Consider the following 22055-nt stretch of genomic DNA (forward strand, 5'->3'; position numbering starts at 1 on the left):
CTCCCTCACTTCTATCCTTCCTCTTCCCCTCCCTGCTGGCTCTCTCTCCCAAACCTAGAAACACACTTTGGTCTCTCTCTCTTAAAAATGCAAACACTTCCTGTTACCTTTGGAGCCTTCCAGCTCCCGCTGCTCTCCCTCCCCTCACAGCCTGGAACCCGGAAAGTCCATCGACACTGCTGGCCCTCCCATCTCCTCCTGACCCCTTCGATCTGATGCCACTGACCCTGCTCACACCCAGGACACAATGGCCACTTGCTGCTGAGCCACATAGACCCTCTTCAACCTCCCTCCCAGGGCACCTTTCATGCTGCATCCAACTGATATTCCTGGTAACACTGCTCCTTCAGCACCAACAACCCCACACTCCTCACTCTCCAGGCTCCTCCCAGATGTTCTCACCATCTATGCTGATGCCCCTGGATCCCCTTTCTCAGACAGGGCCCTAATGGCCAGACACCAACACTCAGATCTCCATGGGTATCTTGTGCGAGACCACACTATCACAAACACTCAAGCCCACCAAACGTGATGAGCTTTCAGGTGCGGGGGTTAAGGGCGCAGGCTCTGAGTCACACTGGCTGAGTTCTGGTCCCTACCCTGAAACTTAGTGACATTGGATATGACATCTCAACTCCCCATGGATAAAAGGAGGTAATGACAGCAAGTCTCACAGGGTGTTGTGAGGATGAAGTGTAATAACACCTGCAGATATGGAAAGAAGGGCCTGGTGCTGAGTGAGCTTCATTAGATGGTACTGATTGATACGGTTTAGCTCTGTGTCTCCAACCAAATTTCATCTCGAATTGTAATCCCCATGTGTGGAGGGGGAGACCTGTAATCCCCATGTGTCGAGGGAGGAAGGTGATTGGATCATGGAGGTGGTTTCCCCCATGCAGTTCTCATGAGTGAGTTCTCACAAGATCTGATGGTTTCATAAGGTGCTCTGCCCCCTTTGCTTTCTCCTTTCTCTCCTGTTGCCATGTAAGACGTGCCTGCTTCCCCCTGCACCATGATTGTAAGTTTCCTGAGGCTTCCCCTACAGAGCTGAGTCAATTAAACCTTTTTCTTTTATAAATCACCCAGTCTTGGGTAGATCTTTACAGCAGCGTGAGAATGGACTGCTACATGAACCACTGCTAGCATCACTGTCTTCTTTACCATTCCCTAAGAGCTCTTCCTCTGGCAAGGTATCGTCTGCCACCTGTCACCCAAAACCTGGTCACCTGAGACCTTTGAGTCTTCCTAACTTCTCCCCCTCCCATGTCCACTCAATAGTCAAATCCTGCTGGTTTTGACTCTTAAATGTTTCTCCAGTGCATATCCACCTATCCAATATCCTCACCTTCTCTCACCTACTCTACCTCATCCCCTGTGCTGTGATCCACCCACCTCCTGCCTCACAGTTTGTTCTGTTGCAGTACTGAATTGTCTACAGTGTCCCTACATACTACATGGACCTATTTTCTCTATAATTGGCTTGTACTAGTTTCTTTGCCTGGAATTCCTCTCCCACCTTACTTCTTATACTCTGAGACCCTGATTAGGTGTAACCTATTCCAGGAAGTTTTCCTGGAATACCCAGATTGGGAAACATGCCCGTCCTCTGAGCACCCTTATCTTAGACTCGTGACGTTACATTGAACTTGCAGGTTACCATCTCCTGAGTTGGGTTAGCGGCCCCTCGCAGAGCCCACCGAGGATTTTAATCGTGTTTACTGAACATGAAGGTATGAGGTTACTATTAGAAGAAACCTCAACGACAGAAGCCTTCCCCCAAAACAAACAAAAAAAACATACGCATACAAAAGGAACTCATGAAAACGAGAAATTTTCCACTATTTTAAAATTCAGAACTGATGGATTCTCCATAGACCTAAACAGCTTCCTCAAATGAACCAATGGGATTCAAAGTCAGGGAAACCGAGTCCTTTGGGCTGGTTCTCTCACCCGGGAAGACTGTTGAAGGGGAAGTGACTATGCCCTAGTTTGGGGGTTTGGCAAGGAAAAAAAAAAGAATAAAAAAGAATTGGATTATAGGCTTGCTGTACAGGCTTGTTATTCTGACAGAACAGTTCCAGAACCTGAAACATGATCTCCGGAGGGAGAGGGAGACATTTTTATCACATATTAAGGTTAGACAGATGTTTTGGGTCTGGTGTTACCTGAATCAAAAGCACCATTGAAGAGCCTGACACAGACTGGTTCAGCAACACGTGATCCTGGCAGAAAGGAGACAGGAACCCCTTTTTCTTTTCCTGTTCATGAGGTTTTCCTCTGTGGTTCTATTTGAGAGTTTTTTGTATCTCCCTGGAGCTGGGGCAGGACACCGACTTCCACTCCAGACTGTTCCCCTTGGACCAGAGATTCCTTCCCCTCCAAAATGCTTCAGGCTGCGCCTTCAGCACGGGGCCAGGGTCCAAATGGCAGCTTGAACGGGTGGGCCCTGGCTCTGCGAGGCAGTTTGAAAGTATCTCCAGGGATGTGCTTCATTAAAGACTTGTAAGGTAGAAAAACCTTCTCTCTGTCTCCTTCTCTCCCTCTCTCTCTCTTTTTTATACACACACAGACACACACACACAAACACACACACACATACACAACACATACACATACACACACAACACACATACACACACACACAAACACATACACAACACACAAACACATACACATACACACACAACACACATACACACACACAACACACAAACACATACACATACACACAACACACATACACACATACACACACACAACACACAAACACATACACATACACACAACACACATACACACACACAAACACATACACAACACACAAACACATACACATACACAAAACAGACACATACACAACACACATACACATACACACACACAAACACACACAACACACAAACACACATACACAACACATACACATACACACACATACACACACACACACACACACAACACACATACACATAACACACACAAAACACACGCCTCCCTCGAGGTGGGCCAGGGCCAGTCCTGTCACAGTGACAGGGGAGGGCTGTGGACTAGAGGGCACACAAGGACAGAAGCTGGCACTGGGGATACTTTAAGGGCCTGGGCAGGAGGCAGGAGGGGTTGATTTTCCAAACACCCACTTCCTCCCCCATTTATTTGCCCCTGACAGCAGAGCCCAGCCCTTGAAGGCACCCAGGGAAAGGGCCGGCGTGAGCATGAAAAGCAGGCCTCCGGAATGACTAATGCCCCACCGGGACAGGCCTAGCTCTGGCCTGGCTGCCCGCCAGAGAGTCCACAGCCACTTTCCAAGGACAGCAAGGACAAGCGTTCCTGACAAGACTCCCCGAGGACCGTCCCTTCCCAGCCCTGACCCTCCCCGGGGCTCCCCCAAGGGACCTGTGAGGCCCTGCGTGAGGACGTCCAGGGACCCAGAGGCTGAGTCACTCCCTTGGGGCCAACCTGGGTCATGACAAGTTTGTTATCTCAAGGACAAGTTCTCAGACCCCTTATCCAGCCATCCCCACCCAAAACGAACTAAAAGTAAGGCCTCTCCAGCAAATCGGCTTCCTGGGGGTCTCCAGACTCAGGCTCTGCCCCCCAGGGTGAGGTGCCACGTGCCCCAGGAGGGCAGTGTACACACATTGTACATATATGTTCAACACATGTGGGCGGAACCACTGCTCCTCCCTTCCCAGCCGTGGGGGGGCCAGCTGCCTCTGGGCCAGGCCCCCCACAAGCCTCCTTCACTCTCCTTCAGCAGCACCCCCGGGAGCCCAAGGCAGGGGCCTCCTGCAGAGCCATTTCCTGGGGCGGTAGAGGTGGGGGCCATCCTCCCAGAGTCCTGGGAGCGGGTGAAGGGGAGGTGGGGAAAGGGCGGCTGGGCAGAGCCGGGTCACCCCGGCAGGAGGCCACAGCACAGAGCTCTGGGCTGCTCCATGTTTTTCATGTGCCTTCTGGGGGAGGGAGTGTCAAAGCCATTTCAAAAGCTGGGGGAATCCCAGGGAAGGGGCCTCATTCTTCGTGGGGAGGGGGGATTTCAAAGGAGACCCTGCTGTTGAAAGGTTTCCAAAGACCCTCGCCTTTCTATCAGATCCCAATCACTCCCCACCAGCAGCAGCCGGGAGAGGGGTGCTGGGAAAATGTTTCCAAGGAGACATGTCCCTGAGTCATCGTAACTCCCAGGGTCTCTGGGCTGCAGAGCCATGCAGAGGCCCCCGCTATAAAAAGGCCGGTTTACCGCCCCCCAGGGGAGCTCTCCAGCAGTCTGGGTCCCAGGAGAGGCCTGCCTCAGACCCCCATGTGCCCTGAGTTTATGAGAAGGCTGCAGAGCTGAACAGGACCACTTCTACCCACCAAGTCCCCCTGGTGCCACTAAGGGGGACTTTTACCCGTCAGCGGCAGGGCGGCCACTCTGGGCTCGGACCATTTAGCAGGAGAAGCCATCCACAGGGACACTGGGCCCCAACAGATTTACTGGGATTGCAGAGCCAGCCCCAAAGCAGGCCTGCTGTGCCTGCCTCTCACCATTCCCCCAGCAGCCTTTCCAAGCCACCAGGGCCGGCCAGACTCACAGCACAAGCCACATCTAAGTTCCATCAACTCCTTCTCTTCTCCCCCTGCCTTGTTCCCTCACCCCAGGACCACACCAGGTGGGTCTTCGTTCTCTTCCCAACTGGTTCCTTCTCAACACTGCAGCCAGATTCATCTCCTAAGGCTCAGGCCAGGCTACACCCTGCTCCAAAACCTTCAATGGCTCCCTAGCGCTTCAGTCCAAGGTTTAAACTCAGGTACCCACAGGGACCAGGCTGGAGACTTAAATGCGCAAGACCATGATGCCTGGGAATGCATGCCTTGCCTACAGGAAACTGCTGCTGCTGCTAAGTCACGCCAGGTGGGAATGATGATTGCGGGAATGTGAAGCCCTGGCTGCCACCTCTTGTGGTTTTTCAAGAGAAGCCTAATAAATCATAGCCAAGGGGCCCCCAAAGTTGGACCCTGGCCTATGGGGTGAAGGCCAAACCCTAACCCCTCCACTTGATATCAGGGGTGCTCCGTGGCTCACCCCAACCCCCTCCCCACTCTCACTCCCCACAATGTCTCCATCCTGGCCAGGCCAGGCACCTATGGCCCCCCAGACTCACCTGCTCTGCTCACCCCCCATCCTCCTATAGGCAGTGGCTCACCACCCTCGCAGCCTGGCAGCAACACACTGCTCCAGAGCCTCCTGCTGATGTTCAGTCCTCCCTCTGAAGGCAACGTCCCCCCTCTTCATCCTTCAACACCCAGAGGGCCCTGTTCTGGGAGCACCTACACCACTGCACTGCACTTACCTGCATGCCCATCAGCCTTCCCCTGGAGAGGGAACCCTGAGGTCTCTCCCACCACAGGCCCTGGCAGGGGCTCCAAACACAATGGAGGGACCCTAGCTGTGACTGCCTCCATGACTCAGGCTGGAAGGACTTGGGTAAGTCACATAACCTCTCTAAGCCCCGGGTTCCTCATCTGTCAGATGGGGAACTAGTGCCCATGTAAAGTGCCTGGCACGTAGAAAGGCTGAGTCAGTAGCAGCTGTCAGCATCCTTAGCCAATGTGACCTCTTTGCTGCATGGTATGTGCAGTGTCTTCTATGGGATGATCTCTGAGGCAGAGACCATGTCCCCTGTACCCCCATCACCCACAGAGACCGCTGCAACTCTCAGCATGCCATAGGTCCTCAGTCAAGGTCCTCTGGTAGATTGGGTTGATGAGACTTGGGGAGGGCAGGCAGGTAGGGAGCACAGGTTAGAGCGAGAGGGACTGCCCAGCCGCCAGAGGTCTGGCTCACCTGGGGTTCCATGTCGCAGTGAACTGGAATCTCAACTCGGGGACCAATCAAGCACTCCCTGCTGCCTACTCTCCACGCCCCCAACTCCCACATTCCCGGGCTCCAGGTCAGGGCAGAAATGGGCAAGGAGACCTGTCCAGCCCCCAGCCAAGGCGCCTTCCCTCGGAAGCCCAGCCCGCAGCTCACACACAGACCCAAATGCCCCTCAAACCCTCCTTTTGTGTTTCCCGCAACTCTAGTTAAGAGCAAACCCCTCACCTGGCACCTGAGGACACATAGCTTCCAGGCTTTGCACAAAAGGCAAGGTGGAAGAGAGGAGGGAGGGGGCAGAAACACCTTGGAAATCACTGCGGTCCAATTAGCCAGGCTTTCGCCCTTCATGCTTACAAACAAGAACGCGCATTAACACCTGCTACAAAAGCAAACATTTTGAGATATCTTCATCTTCACCTCTCTGACACTCTGTGAAAGGACTCTCAGCAGCCAGTGACTGACAGGGGAGTGCTCCTTCTTATCCTTCAGCAGGGGCCTTTCAGACGGAGAAATTAAGAAGCCACCAATCTCCCTGTCAGGCCAAGCTCCCAGGGCCCCCACCTGCTCTTCCCGGGCCCCTCCTCCCCACTCTCCGCCAGGTGAGCTCCGCCACACACACGAGTGGGAATCAGTGGCTGTAGGAGACTGGCTCCAAGGCACTGGGGGCAGAGGCTGTCAGATAGGTTGGGGGTCGGGGGAACTGGGATAATGGGCATGAGCATGGCCAATGCTGTGGCTAGGTAGGGACTAGGGGACCCATACCTGTCCTAAGAGCACCTTCACTAAAGAAGGGCCTTTGCAATGCAAACCTTAAACAAAACCTTGACGACTGTACAAATTTGGAGCAAACTGAAACTGTCATACACCACTGGTGGGGGCGTAAGTTCATACAACCACTTCAGAAATGTATTTGTCAGTATGTACATCATTTAACCTGTGACTAAGCAAGTCCATCCAAATCCTATATTCCCATTTTACATACATATTTACATGTATAAAGAATATAGTATATAACACTATATCTGTCTCTTATACACATCTAGATGTGTATAAGAGACAGCCAAGTCCATCCAAATCCTATATTCCCATTTTACATACATATTTACATGTATAAAGAATATAGTATATAACACTATATTATATATTATATATAAACACAAAATGTAGTATCTATATATTCCTATAATCACAATAAAATCACATACATATGTTCATCAGTAGACACGTACATGGGGCCGGGTGCAGTGACTCATGCCTGTAATCCCAGAAATTTGGGAGGCCGAGATGGGCAGATCACTTGAGGTCAGGAGTTTGAGAGCAGCCTGACCAACATAGCAAAACCAAGTCTCTACTAAAAATACAAAAATATTAGCCAGCAGCGATGCCATATGCCTGAAGTCCCAGCTGCCTGGGAGGCTGAGGCAGGAGAATCACTTGAACCCCCGGGAGGCAGAGGTTGCAGTGAGCAGAGATCGCACCACTGCACTCCAGCCTGGGTAACAGAGTGAGATTCTGTCACAAAACAAAACAAAACAAAAGAAGACATATCCATGAATGTGCCAGCAGTATTTCAGAATGGGCCCATCAAGAATCAAACAGATATATAAATGGTGGCTGGCATGCTCCTGTGACAGATTATTACACACCAATGAGAGGCATGATCTCCAACTAGAGGCAATAATGCGAAAAGTGAAAGGTGTCAGGTGCAAACGAGTAGAAACTGCGATTCCATTTCCATAAAGTACAAATCAGGCAAAACCAACCTATATTATTAGACATCAGCATCATGATGACCTCTTGGTGGTAGGGGAGGGCCTGAAGGAGGCCAAGAGGGAAGCTTCTGAGATACTAGAAATAGTCTGTTTCTTGATATGTGTGTGGGTTACACAAGTGTGTTTAGTTCATGAAAATTCATTAAGCTGCTCACTTATGACAGGTTTTCTAAATGTATGCAGTAAAGGGTTTTGTAAACCAGTACTCTGATGGCACAGTTGTTAAGACAACAATGAAAACATGCTAGAAGAAGAAAAACAGAGATGAAGTAAAGATGAAGTTCAAGCCAGGCGTGGTGGCTCACGCCTGTACTCCCAGCACTTTGGGAGGCCAAGGTGGGTGGATTACGAGGTCAGGAGTTTAAGACCAGCCTGGCCAAGATGGTGAACCCCTTCTCTACTAAAGTCTACAAAAATTAGCCAGGCGCAGTGGCAGGTGCCTGTAATCCCAGCTACTTGGGATGCTGAGGCAGGAGAATCGCTTGAACCCAGGCGGCAAGGTTGCAGTGAGCAAAGATTGCGCCACTGCACTCTAGCCTGGGCGAGAGAGTGAGGCTCCATCTAAAATAAAAAATAAAATATTAACAAAAAGATGAAGTTCAACCCATGGCTGCAACTTTACTGCTCAGACTACAGAGTCTTGGAGAAAGTGATCACATATCCAACGAAGACCCAGGGTACCAGACTTCTGGAAGCTCTCCCAGGCCCCAGCCCATCCCAGGCCGGCCCCTTCCCTTAGAACCTCCATGCCCATCAGAACATCCAGCTGTGCCCTCCCCTACAATGAGGGCACCCCTAGCTGCCAAGGAGGCCACATCCACCCATCCAAGGTAAAGGGGACTTCACAGTTTCCCGGGTCTCTCGTGCCAAGTGTGTGAACTCTACAGAACTTTGCAAGCTGCCCTTCTAGAGAGGCTGAATTTTCCAAAGTCCAAAACCACTTGAAGAGGAATGGGAAAAGTACCGAAATAACTTTGTAAGCGTTCTGTTTTGACAATGTGCCTGAGGAATTCACCATGTTGAGTGGGGAAATGTGAACAGTTAAATCTATTCAATGTCATGACACACAAAATTGAAGCGTAATTGCTCCTGAGTGCTTGACAACTGGAAAGCACTTTGTTTCAGAAATGGAGGGAAATTTATGCTGGAAAATGGAAGAGATTGTCAAAAGTTTGATTGTAATGTGAGTGGAGCTGTGACAAGAAGGCTCATATGGAGAAAGGGCTCCCATTCTGACATTTTCACTCCCATGTGCAATGTCTCAGAAACAGCAACAGTGACTCTGTCCTTTGGCCTAAAAGCCAGTAAAATGATGATTGGAACCGCAAATTTCAAACCGCAAAGAGTAGCTCCAGCATGGCTGGGAGGAAATGCTCTCTTACCAATCATGTGGTTGGCGACATGGATTTGGATCTCTCTCTCGTTCTCGAAGGTCATCTGGCACTTGATGCACTGGTATGTCTTTTTCTGTTTGGAAACCAAAAATAAAAGATTTAGAGAGGAAGGAGGTAGGAAAAAGGAGAAAGCAAAAGTTCCTAGAGGGCCTGGCTCAAGACTTTCCAGAATGGTTCCAGTCCCCTCCTACGTCTCCCCGCCATTCTCTTCCCACCTCCTTCTAAATCCAGCTCTACCAGACTGGGGAAGGGGCATGAAGCTACATTCCAAGGGAGCTGCTCCTCTGCTAGATCTGGGAAAACTGCCATCCCAAGGTGAAGCTTTAAGGGAGTTGAGGGAAGCCTCCTTGCTTAGAAGGGCAAATCCATCTACCCATGCCCCCTTCCATCCATCCATCCATCCAACCACCCATCCATCCTCCATCTACCCATCCACTCATCTACATACACATCCACCCATCTACCCATTCATCTATTTACATACACACCCATCCCCACCCATTCATCCATCCACCTGCCATCCATCCTCCATCTACCTACCCATCCATCTACATACACACCCACCAATAGACCCATCCATCCATCCTCCATCAACCCATCTATCCATCTACTCCACCCATCCATCCATCCTCCATCTACCCATCCATTCATCTACATACATACCCACCCATCCATCCTCCATCTACCCATCCATCCATCTACTCCACCCATCCATCTATCCTCCATCTACCCATTCATTTATCTATATACTCACTCACCCATCCACCCATACTCCATCTACTCATCCATCTCCCCATCCATACATCTACACACACATTCCCATCTACCCATTCATCCATCCTCCATCTACCCATCCATCCATCCATCATCCATCTTCTATCTACCCACCCATCCAACTACATACACACCCATCCACCCGTCCACCCATCTACATACATACCCACCCATCTACCCATTCATCCGTTTGCATACATACCTATCCAACCGCCCATTCATCTATCCATCCACCCATCCATCCTCCATCTACCCATCCATCCATATACCTATCCTCCCATCTACATACACATCCACCAACAGACCCATCCACCCATCCTCCATCTATCCATCCATCCATCTACATACATACCCAACCATGCATCCTCCATCTACCCATCCATTTATCTACATACTCACACACCCATCCACCCATACTCCATCCATATCCCTATCCACACAACTACACACACATACCCATCTACCCATTCATCCATCCTCCATCCACCCATCCATCCATCCATCTTCTATCTACTCACCCATCTACATACACACCCACTCATCTACCCATTCATCCACATACACATCCACCTATCCATCCATCCACCCACTTATCCATCTATCAGTCTATCCATCCATCCACCTACCTATTGTCTGTCTATCCATTTGTCCATCTACACACACATCCATCCATCCATCCATCCATCCATCCATCCATCCGTCCGTCCGTCCGTCCGTCCATCCATCCATCTATCTATCTTTCTACCTATCCAACAACCTTCTTATCCATTTACTCACCCTAATAACCATGTGGCTGAGCAGGGGACACTGTTTCTGCCAACTCTGGTGTTCAAGGGTGGCTAGGGCACTCCTCATCTGCCCTAAGCACACATGGCCCCAAGGGTTCCCACAGCTGGTTTCCACACACAGGGGCTATTACCAGCTGCCTGTGAGAGCTGAGGGCAGAAAAACTGAGATGAGAAGCTTCAAAGCTTCTCGAAGAGTCATTCCAAAGAGTGAACCTCACTCTCACAACTAATCCCGGATGGTTCTGAAACACCCCAGGGACAGAGGTGGTGTTGCCCATCTGAGGGAAGGACTGTGGCTGTGGGGTTTTTTGAAGAAAGAGGGGTGGTATTGGGAATCAAAATATTCAAGTTTTGAGGACCACTTTGGTTCCTGGGATGAGAGGGCTTCTCTTACTTCTGGAAAAGGGAGCAGAACTTCAGATTTCTTGGCCGAGGTCCCAGGCCCAACCCTCAACGATGCAGCCAGATGATCCACCAGGGAGCTTAACCGTCTCAGCTCCCACTTCCCTCTTTATCATTCTGAAATGCTATGATGAGTTCTTGCATGGTGCACATTTTTCTTTCCTTTTACTTTTAACCTATCTGTGTCTTTATATTTATAGTCCAGGCCCTGTAGATAGCATTCAATTAAGTCTTGCTTTTTCATTTGCATCAATCTGACAATCTCTACCTTTGGATTGAAATTTTAACTCCATTTATACTTAGTGTAATTGTCAATACGGTTGATTTTAAATCCCACCATCTTTTGAATTAATTTCTATTTTATCCTACCTGTTCTCTGTTCCTATTTTCCCCTTTCCACCCACATCCACAGTTCCCTAAGTAACTACAGGCCTTTGCCTGTCTGGTTGCTCTACGTGCAACACCCCCTCCATCCTTGACTCAGTTCAAATGTCATCTCTTCTGAGAAGCCTTCTCTTTTCACCCAGAATGGGTCCAGGATCCCCTCCACACCCCTGCACTTATGCTAAAGGACCCTAGGTAATTAACACATTGTTGTGTCATGGCAGATTGGCTCATCTGCTCCCTTCTTGCACCATGAGCACCCAGAGGGCCAGGAATGTGTTTTGTCTACCTTTGAGGCTGCACAGGCACATGAAGTGCTTAACAAGCACTTTATGCTGAACACATAAAGTTGCAGAATAATATATGCAGAGGAGTGTATTCAGGCAGAAGTGACAAAGAGAACCAAAGATGACTTCAGTGTCCTGGACCCACACCACCCTAACACAGGCCTGACCTAGGGTCAGCGCATAATAATTATTTCACTTTTATTATGATTATTATCGGTGCTAAGAAAATGCTTCTTGAACAAATGAATGAATGAAGAAACAACTAGAGAAACTGGTGCTGGATGCTTCAGGCTCCAGGACCTGCTCTGACAAAACCAGGGGCCTTTTCCACAGTGTTTCAGAAGACTTGGGGTATCTGCTGTGTCCTGAGTACAGGCCACAGCCTGGGGCCCAGACACAGGCACTCTGCATGGAAAGGCCCTGGGAAGAGTTAGGTAAGTCAGGGGCAGGGTGGAGGGGAAGACAGAGCTGGGGAGTCCGGCCTTATCACAGACAAAGGAAGATGTCCAGGCCACAAGGAGACTACAGGGCCTGAGGTCTTCTCAGGGGATGCAGCCCAGAGTACCTATCTCAGGTCAACTCCAGGGCGATGGTCGTGGATAGGAACCACCTCGAGCGTCTCCAGCATCAAAACCATGCCTTCTGCTCACATGTGCCCCCACCCACTCTGCTTGGCAAAGTGCAAAACCCTTGGTGGTTGAATGAATGAATGGAATGAGTGAATTAATGAATGAAGCACACCCCAGGAAGGGAAGCTTCATCACAAGGAAGCCCATGGGAGGCCTGCTGGACAAGGAACACCCAGGCCTGTAGGTGGGTGGATGGGAGAAAGGGGTTGGTACCAAGCCGCAGCGATGGCTGGGGGCAGAAGACCATGTCCCCCCTCCAAAGATGGGGATTTGCTTGGGTACAAGTCTCTGGAGGTTGCAGTCATGACTGGTCCAGAGACGTGCAGGGAACAGTCCATGATCGCAGTGACTTGGTTGATCTTCCCAGGGGCTGGTGAATAAAGGGAGCTCACTGTGCTTGGAAAATATACCCCCAGGGGCTTGGACAGTAAGACAGGCTGCCCCCAAATGCCTCTCTGCCACCCTTTGGTAATAGGAAGAAACCTACCCAATAACTGAGCCCCTCCTGGTGGGGCACTGGGCTTCAGAGGGTTCAGAGGGTTCCCAAGGGAGGGGCTGGGGGAAGGGCTGACCCCTCACACACACACAAGACACACACACAGATGTGCAAGCACACATGCTCACCCTCACCCCAACTCACCAGCAACACATAAGACCTTCGCAGACACACCCACGACCCCTACACACAGCAACCTGTAACACAGATACACACGTGCAACCCCCAGAGAAGCAGGGCCATCCACACGGGTGAACAAGGCCACACAGATGGACATGTCTACACTCATCCAGAGACCCTGCCTTCAGCTCACTCACCACAACCCCAGTCCACACACCGGGACTCCCAAATACACCCACAGACGTGCACATAGCTTCTGACACAAGTGCATACACAGACCCATCCCCACACGTACCACACTCTCATGTACACACATGTAGACTCATAAGTGCACACATGTGCACTCACACATAGGCACATACACATACAGGCTCACCAGCCCCCAAACCCTCCAAGCATGGCTGGACTCCAGTCCTCCCCCCAACATCTATTCCTGGTCTGTCCCCACTCTCAACCCCCCTGGAGACCCCTTCCTCCTGGAGCTTCAGCCCCCACTAGGCGACATAATTACAGAAACATAGAACTTGGCACTCAAAGCACCTCCCCTGCCATAAGCCCCTTCCCTGGGGCCCAGCCCAGGAGAACTAGAGCTGAGTTCCAGGGCCTGTGGCCAGGGTGCCTCCCCCAACACGGCCCTGAGCAACTGCAGAGGGAGGCCTCGGGCAGGAAAACACACTTGAGAATGGCGGAGACAAGAGAGGGAGGGCAGGGAAGAAATGGCTGAGCCCTACAAGACAGGAAGGAGAGAAGGAAAAGTCAGCCAGAGCTGCTAAATTTCCATGATCATGACCACTGCCAACGTTCACTGAGCACCTGCCATCTGTGGGCAGCATTTATGCTAAATACTCACAAACCCTCTGCAAGCTCCACTCTAGGGATGGGGTAAGTGGAGTTTCAAGAGGCTGTATCACTTGGTCAGAGCCTCTTGCTGGTGAGTGGGAGAACAGCAAACACTTCGATGCCCACTGTCTGAGCTGCCATTCTCAGCTCCGTGTTCCAGACCTCCTGTCAGGCCTGGTCTAGGTGACAGAAAGCTAGTGAGATCTGGACAGGCCCTCTAACCTGGATATCTATTTACTTGGCTGTAAAATGGGTATGAGAACACCTGGCCTGCCCCACCCAGCAGAGAAAGGCACCGTGGGGATCTGTGGGATCGATGGATGGTCAGGGTCTGCCCGTGCTGGTCTCGACTAGGGGTGATGTTGTCATTACCCATAAACAGAGGCGGAGATGGAACTTCAATGCTTCATGCTCCAGCCGACAGCAGCCTCGGCCCCACGGGAACCCAGTCCTCTGAGAGCTGGTTGCTGTGGATACACTCCCGAGGGTCCCAGCCTGCCAGCCCCCAAGCCCCAGTGAAACCCCCAGAGTCTGTTCTTACATGAGTGGGTCCTCAGGGAGGGAAGGGGTGGGCTAACTGACATCTGGGCCCCTGCCCCCAGGTGTGCCCACGCAGGGGGCAAGGCCCCAGAGAATGCCGCCTTGGCTGGGGAGGCACCTGGGCTTTGTCTAGCTCCTTTCTGCAACAGCCCATCTCCCCGGGCCTCTAGGCAGGCAGAGCCATGATTTTCAGCTCATCTCTGCTCACACGAGACCCGAAGGCAGGGAGAGGAAGGCCTGGGGGCCTCCAGGAAACACGCTCCCCTCGAGTTTCAGTCCCTGCACAGCCGTGCACAGCTGTGCATCCTTGGGTATATGGCATCTCCTATCTGAGCTGGCCCCTCTTTGCCAAAACACAGGCCACAGCAAGGTTCCTGGGTTGTTGCCACAGAGATGACCTAAAAGTTGGTGCCCAGCAGAGCGCCTCTCACATAGTAGGGGTTTTCACAAAGTGGTGCTTGATGCTGGATGCAGAGCACTCCAGGGAGGCTCACACAGTCCAAGGCTTTGGAGGCTCGAGAAACAGCTCCTTGGCCATCAGAAAACCCAGCACCATGGTGGGCAGTGCCAGAAAGGGAGGGGTGATCCAGGTTGAGGGGCACCCAGGAGAAGCGGGCATAGTGACCCAGCCCAGCTGCACTGCCCCACAGCATGAGCACAGCTGTGACCACCCGGGACCCCACCACCGCTGGGCTCTCCCTTCTTGCAGCCAGGATGCGTTGCAGAGCTGTTGGGTGGACTGTTGGTCAAGACCAGGGGCTGTGGTGCAGATGCTGCCTGTCTGGGTTCAAGTCCCCTCTCAGCTCTGGAAAGCTGGGGGCTTGAGGCAAGCGACATCATTGTGCTATGCCTCAGTTTCCTCACTTACAAGATGAAATATTGTAAGGATTAAATAGAAAGTGCTTGGCAAGTCCTTACTCCTCAACGACTGTGGATTGCTATTGTAAAAGGAAAAAAATACCAGCGGTATCTACCATGTGCACTTAATTTACACATTTAGTCCTCAGAGCAAAACACTGAGGTCAGCATGATAAATAGTCACGATGGTTCACAACCGATGGAGAACAGGCAGTGACCAATCAGAGCAGATAATGGTTAAAAAAGCAGAGAGGCCCCCCAATTTCTCCCCGGATGCAGAGATGTCAGCCCAGGAGAGATTCTATTACTATTCCATTACTATCACTATTCATTACCACTGCCACTACCTCTGGCTTCGTAGTGGAGCACAGAGGCCCGGAGAGGTCAAATTACCGCTGGGTCACGGGAAAAGGAGATTTTAGCCCAGGCCACCTGACTCCAGGACCCAAACATTCCCTGAGAGCACCTACGCCCCCTAGAAAGGCTGAGGGGGACAGAGCGGGGCAGCAGAAACCAGTGCCCATGCTCAGCCCCCTGGAGGGAGCCCTCCTGGAGCCCTGTTCAGAACCCTGGCTCAGCCAAACGGTCCTGAAAGGGTGGGGTATTGCTATAGCCCCTACAAAGAGCTCTCCACTCCAGACAGGACTTTGAGGAGAGGCCCCAGGCCCCAGCCAGACATGCAGCTCTGTTCTTTTCTTTCTTTCTTTCTTTTTTTGGAGACGGAATCTCCCTCTGTCACCTAGGCTAGAATGCAGTGGGGTGCGATCTTGGCTCACTGCAACCTCTGCCTCCTGGGTTAAAGCAATTCTCCTGCCTCAGCCTCCTGAGTATCTGGGACTACAGGCATGTGCCACTATGCCCAGGTAATTTTTTTGGATTTTTAGTAGAGACGGAGTTTCACCATGTTGGCCAGGATGGTGTCGATCTCCTGACCTTGTGATCCACCTGTCTTGGCCTCCCAAAGTGCTGGGATTACAGGCGTGAGCCACCGTACCCGGCTTTTCTTTTTTTAAGAGACAGGGTCCCACTCTGCCACCCAGGCTAGAATGCAATGGTGTGATCGTAGCTCACTGCAGCCTTGATCTTCCAGGCTCAAAAAGTGCTGGGACTATAGGTGTGAGCCACAACGCCTGGCCTCGCTATTTTCACCCAAGTGCTCCTCTCTTCAGGCAGATATCCATGGACGGGTCCCCTGGCCCTCTGGGCTCCCGTGGGCCTGTGTGTAACACCAGAAGGCAGGGTCAGCAGGCGCTGAGGCCCCTTCCACTGTGGGGTGTTCCCTTCGCTCTCTCTGGCCCTCGTCTCTCTCCCTCTGCCCTCCTCACCCCCTCAAAATCACAGGGTCCAGGAAAAACACCCTCAGCAAACACTCCTGTGTCCCAGCAGGCGCCTGTGGCACATGGCCCTTCCCCAAACCCTGCCTCCCGGCCAATGGTGCCAGCAGCGGTCCTCGAGGGAAAGGTACTCCCGAGAGTCACCTCGGTCTGGAAACAGACAACACAGACTCAGTGGGAATCCCAGGCCTGTGCTGTCTGACACCCAAGGGCCACACAGACTCCAGGCCCACCACTGGGTGCCCCTCAGGCCCTGTACTCAAGGCCTGTGTGGAACCATCTGCAGCCTAGACTTCTCCACAGCTCATTGAAAGCCACTTACTATGGGCCTGTGGCTCCCTCTGGTCCACAAGTCCCAAGTCAGGGTCCATTTCTGGTTCTCCTTGGCTCCCAGGCACCTCCAAACATAACGGGTGCTCAAGGAAAAATTGATGAAGGAATCAATCAGTCATTAACAGTAACAGCAATCGAAACCACATCAAAGGGCCTTCCACATACCAGCAACTGCACTAACAGAAATGATGCCGCTGGTGATAAGAGTACCAGCTGGTGATGACAAGCAGCACCACTGAGCCCTGAGTGCCAGGCGCTCGGTCCCTTGTGTGTGTGTGATCTCTATGAACTGTCAAAAGAATCCCAGATCTAAGGCCCAGAAAAGTCACTGACTTGCCTAAGGAGACCCAATAAACAAATGAGTATGTCTACCCCAGCTCATCAACAAAGACACCAGCCACCACCCATAATGCCCTCACTGTGCATCAGCCACTATGCCAGGCACGTTACCTGCATGATGTCATCAGCCTCTCACAACAATTCTCTGAGGCTGGGACAATTATTACTCCCATTTTACAGATTAGCACTTGACAAATGAGGCCCAGAGAGATAAATAACATGAGCCCATCATGTAGTTGGAAAAGCAATGGCAATGCTGAGGTTCAAACTCAAGGAGACTACAGCAAAGCAGTTGTGTCTCGCCACTGCATGATAGTGCCGCTTCTCAGAAACACAGCACTCAGGGTACATGGCTCCTGTGGGGACCAGAGGAGCCCCAAGGAGAGGAGCAGGGAGCAGGATGAGGTGGGCTGCACTTACCCGGGGCACTGGCGACGTCTGGGTGGCTTTCCGGGGCCCACTGGTCTCCGGCGTGAGGTCACGGTGGTCCACCTGCATGTGGCTCTCCAGGTCTTCGGCACTCTCGAACTTGACACTGCACTCGGGGCAGCGGAGGCCGGCACAGGGCCGGTCAGCGGGCTCGGGCGGGACCAGGCCACCCACCTGTCCATTGGCGCTGCGGGCCATGCAGCCGGCGCAGAGGCCATAGGGCAGCCCATTGACGTCGAGCTTCACCAGGTCCTGCTTGCTGCGGAACTCCTTGAGGCACAGGGCGCACTTGTAGAGCTTCTGCAGTCCCTGGCCATTCGGGGAGGATGCCGCCGAGCTGCCTGCCAGCTTCTGCATATGGAAGGTGCCGTGGATCTTGAGCTCGAGTGTGGAGGTGACTGTCTGCATGCAGACCACACAGCGGAAGCCCGTGAGCGAGTTGCGCAGGTCGGGGTGCATCTGGCAGTGCTCAATAAACTCCTCCTCGCTCTGCAGGGGCATCTTGCAGATGCGACAGGTGCCCGTGTCCAGGCTCTTGCTGTGGGTCACCTTGTGCTCAGTGAGCGTCAGCAGCGAAGGGAAACGCTCACCACAGATGGGACACATGTAGTGCTTGGCAGGGCCCCGGTGCGTCTGCAGGTGCTCCCGTAGCCCGTTCTCCGAGAAGAAAGTCCGTGAGCAAACGTTGCATTTGTGGCTGCCCTTGATAAACTCAGCCTTCTTGCGTGAGCCATCATCCTCGCCCGGCCGGATGTTGTGGTCCCGCAGCCGGTGGTTCTGCAACAGCACCTCCATGGTGTAGGCCGCCCCACAGATGTCGCAGCCGTACATGGGCTCCGATGCGTCCACGTCATCCTCGCTGGCCTCGTGGCTGTTAGGCGCCTCAGGGTTCTTAAGCAGCATGCCCTGTAGGTCAGCAGGCTCAGCTTTCTTGGTGGCCGTGGGGGGCACCCCGTTGGCCGTGCCATTCTCAGTTGCAGCATCAAACACACAGTGCTTCTCCCGCAGGTGCTTCTCCAGCAGGATGATGGCGTGGAAGGCCTTGCTGCAGAATTTGCAGTTATACTTCTTGCTGTGTGTGGTGATGTGGCACTGCAGCTCCACCTCGGTGCTGAAGGTCTCCCCACAAAAGATGCACTTGTGAGCCTTGGCTGGGTTGCCCAGGTGGCTGTGTTTGACGTGCACCTGCAGGTCAGCCTCCTTGCGGAAGTCCCAGTTGCAGGCCGTGCAGCGGTACATCTTCTTCTCATTGCTGTGCTTCACTGCCAAGTGCACCTGGATAGACACCTTGGAGTCGAAGACCTCCTGACACAGGGTACAGTGATACAGCACGAAGGTGTGCATGTCCAGCAGGTGCTTCTGCAGATCATCCACCGAGGAAAATTGCTTGTCGCAGCTCTCGCACACATAGTGGGTCGACGTGGTCATATAATGCACCGTCAGGTGCTGCAGGAGGGACTCCTGGGAGTCAAAGTCCTCTTTGCACTGGGGGCACGCCTGCTTCCGCAGCAGCAGCTCCAGGTGCAGCTTCAGGTGGGTCTGGAAGCTCTCAAAGTTGGAGAACTTGAGGTCGCACTGATTGCAAGGATACTCGCCATTGGAGATGGAGTTGGCGCTTGCTGAGAGCCGCTGCCGCTTCGGGGAAGACACTTCCACGTCGGATGAGACTGGGCTCTGCTCAGCCTTGGACTTCTTGCTGTGGGCCAGTGGAATGTTCTTGTGGTTCTCCTTGATGTGCTTGGTGAGCTTCAGGATGGAGCCAAAGATGGGGGAGTTGGTGCAGTAGGGGCAGGAATAGACCTCCATGAAGGACTGTGTGGGCTGCACCACCGGAGACTCTAGTTTGGCACTGCCCACACTGCAGTGGGCCTGCTGGATGTGCTCGGTGAGGGAGGACTCAGTGAGGAAACCCATGGAGCACTGGTTGCAGAAGAAGGCGTTATTGCCGTCGGAGGGGTTGGTATTGGGGCCGCAGTGGGAGACACGGATGTGCTCCTGCAGGCTATTGATGTCGGCGAACATCTCGGGGCAGTAGTTGCAGTGGAAGGCGGAGATGTTGCCAAACTGCATCATGGGGTAGGCGTGGTTCTTGTGCAGCTTGCGAACGTGCTCATTGAGGTTATAGAGGGTGGGCATGGAGTCCAGGCAGATCTGACACGTGTGGCTCTGCTGGGGCTTGTCTGCGTGGATGGTCTTCAGGTGGATCTCCAGCACGGCCAGGCTGTTAAAGTCCCGCTTGGAACAATAGGGGCAGCTATAGACCACCTTGGTCCAGCCCTGCCCGTCATCCCGCATCTTCTTCTGCCCCCGCAGCGGCTTCAAGGTGGAGTCCGGTGTGGAGCCGCGTTCCACAGAGGCGCTGGAGTCAGGCGTGGCGCTACTCATGGAGGCCACGCTGCCCAGTACGGGGTCGGGACTGACGCTGTGGTTGCTGGAGTCGGGCTGCCGGTGGCTGTCCAGGTGGCAGTAGACACCTTCCACCGAGGAGAACTGCTCAGGGCACATGGGGCACTTGTGTTTCTGGTTGGCGTGGGCTTGGTGGATATGGGTGAGCAGCGTGTTCTCGTCGACGAAGACCTCGGGGCAGTGGATACACTGCAGGTCCGCCTTCTCGGACAGCTGTGGGTGGCGGGTGAGCACGTGCTTCTCCAGCTCCTCCGTCTGGCTGAAGGTGTCCTCGCAGTAGTCGCACATGAAGTCGTCCTTCTTGGCTTCCTTCTCTGACTTGGCCAGATGCTCCTTGTTCTTTTTGTGGGCCTGCATGTGGCTCTGCAGCGAGCTGGTGGAGGAGAAGCCACGCTTGCACACAGTGCACTTGAAGGGCTTGCTGGAGCTGTGGGTCTTCAGGTGGATCTTGAGGTGGTCGCTGCGGGAGAAGGCTGCCTCGCACTCGTGGCAGTGGTACTTCTTGTCGCCCGTATGCAGCTTGATGTGCCGGTCGCGGCTCCTCTTGTGCTTGAAGAGGCGGCTGCAGTAGGTACACTTGAACGGCAGCTTGTCGCTGTGGATCTGCTCGTGCCTCTTCAAGTAGCTCAGGCGGATGAAGGACTTGTCGCAGAACTGGCAAGGGTACGGCAGGCCCGTGCCCCCTTCCTCCTCACCGAGGCCGAGGTCACAACCATCTCCGATCATCTGCGTGGGTGACGCAACATCCTTGCTGGAGGGAGACGAGGCCACCCAGGAGAGTTGTGGGTCGTCATCACCATCTGCAGGGGAAGGCAGAGAGGATATTAGAGGCAATTCCCAGGGCTGCCGAGAAACAAGGACAGAGCCAGCTTCTCGACAGCGCACGGGCTGAGGCTGTGCAGCTGGCCAACGGCTGCGGGGGGCTGTGGGGAGGGGCAGGGGCCGGAAGCAAGTGGACACCGGGGCCTTCCTGTCTGCAGAGGGCATGCCAGAGGGGCGGCGGATAACGAAGGGGGAGCGCCTTTTCCCTTAACAACACTTGCCTGGACCTGGCAGGACGTGGTACCCCCCCATCAGAGGGGAGGCTCTCGGCCACTTTCCTGATAGGGAAAGGAGGGGCAGCCTGGACAAAGTCACTGAAAACAAACTCACAGACCATCAGTCCTATAGGCCAAAAGGAGGACAAGTCCTGTCACTTGATCCACACCTGGGAGTCAACTCCCCTCAAATCCCTAATCCCGGAGGGAAGGAAATCCCACTGGTCCTTATGAACACAGACAAAATTTTGCAACAACAACAAAGATTCCCTTATCAGATTGGCCATAGCATGCACCATTCTCTGGGGATGGGTGGACTGATGAAGCTGGAAGCTGCTGCTTCAGGTAGTAGACAAGACATAGGAGGTGTGAAATCACAGGGTCCGAGACAGCAGATTCCAGTGCTCAGGCGGGAAGTGAGCCTAGGGCACTGAAGAGGCATCTGTGGGTTTCCCGGCGCAGGCCATCCTGAGACCCTTGTTTTCTTTGTTTCCACTGCACCCCTGGATTCGCCCCAATCCCACCCAGGACCAAGAGAAATGGAGAGATGGTGAGTGAGTGGAGGAAGAATGAGGACGTGGACGACCACAGAGCTCAGACCCAGGCAGACCCTTAACTCCACTGCAAAGGCAAGGAAGAGGCAATCCTTGCACAGACTCCGGCGCGTCCTGGGGACAGCCCCCGCAACCCCCTCATTTGCTGGCCCGCCCAGCCTCAGAGGAAAACTAAACAAACCTAAGGGTAGACCGTTTCTGGGAAAACAAAGGCACACAGGACACAGTGAATAAAGCCAGAGGCATTCCCTGACGGGGGCCGAGCAGAGCCAGCCCGGGCAGGGAGTGAGTTCCAAGGCTCAAGTTTCTCTTCGGCTGGATTTAAAACTTAATAATGAATGAAACAGACCACAGGCTGCTGCGGGCAGGGGAGAGACAAACAAAAGCTCAGATTCGGCTGCGCTGACCTTGCTCTTGTAACCCCGAGGAAATAAACCACTGCCCCCGCCTCTCCAGCCGCCAGCCAGCCCGGCTGAGTCTTCAGA

At 53.0% G+C, this 22055-nt stretch overlaps 1 protein-coding gene across 3 annotated transcripts in view; it reads right to left on the reverse strand.

The window, feature by feature from the left end:
- Positions 1 to 22055, reverse strand: part of ZNF423 (zinc finger protein 423) — a 350099-nt gene that overhangs the window by 125293 nt on the left and 202751 nt on the right. For all 3 annotated transcript variants that reach the window (XM_011989143.1, XM_011989144.1, XM_011989145.1), the window contains 2 exons: positions 17565 to 20779; positions 9009 to 9093 (listed from right to left, as the gene is read on the reverse strand). In XM_011989143.1, the coding sequence (XP_011844533.1) occupies positions 9009 to 9093; positions 17565 to 20779 (3300 nt within the window). The remainder of the gene's footprint in view (positions 1 to 9008; positions 9094 to 17564; positions 20780 to 22055) is intronic.

This window comes from Mandrillus leucophaeus, unplaced genomic scaffold (assembly GCF_000951045.1).
Source record: "Mandrillus leucophaeus isolate KB7577 unplaced genomic scaffold, Mleu.le_1.0 Scaffold348, whole genome shotgun sequence".
Classification (NCBI taxonomy): Eukaryota; Metazoa; Chordata; class Mammalia; order Primates; family Cercopithecidae; genus Mandrillus; species Mandrillus leucophaeus.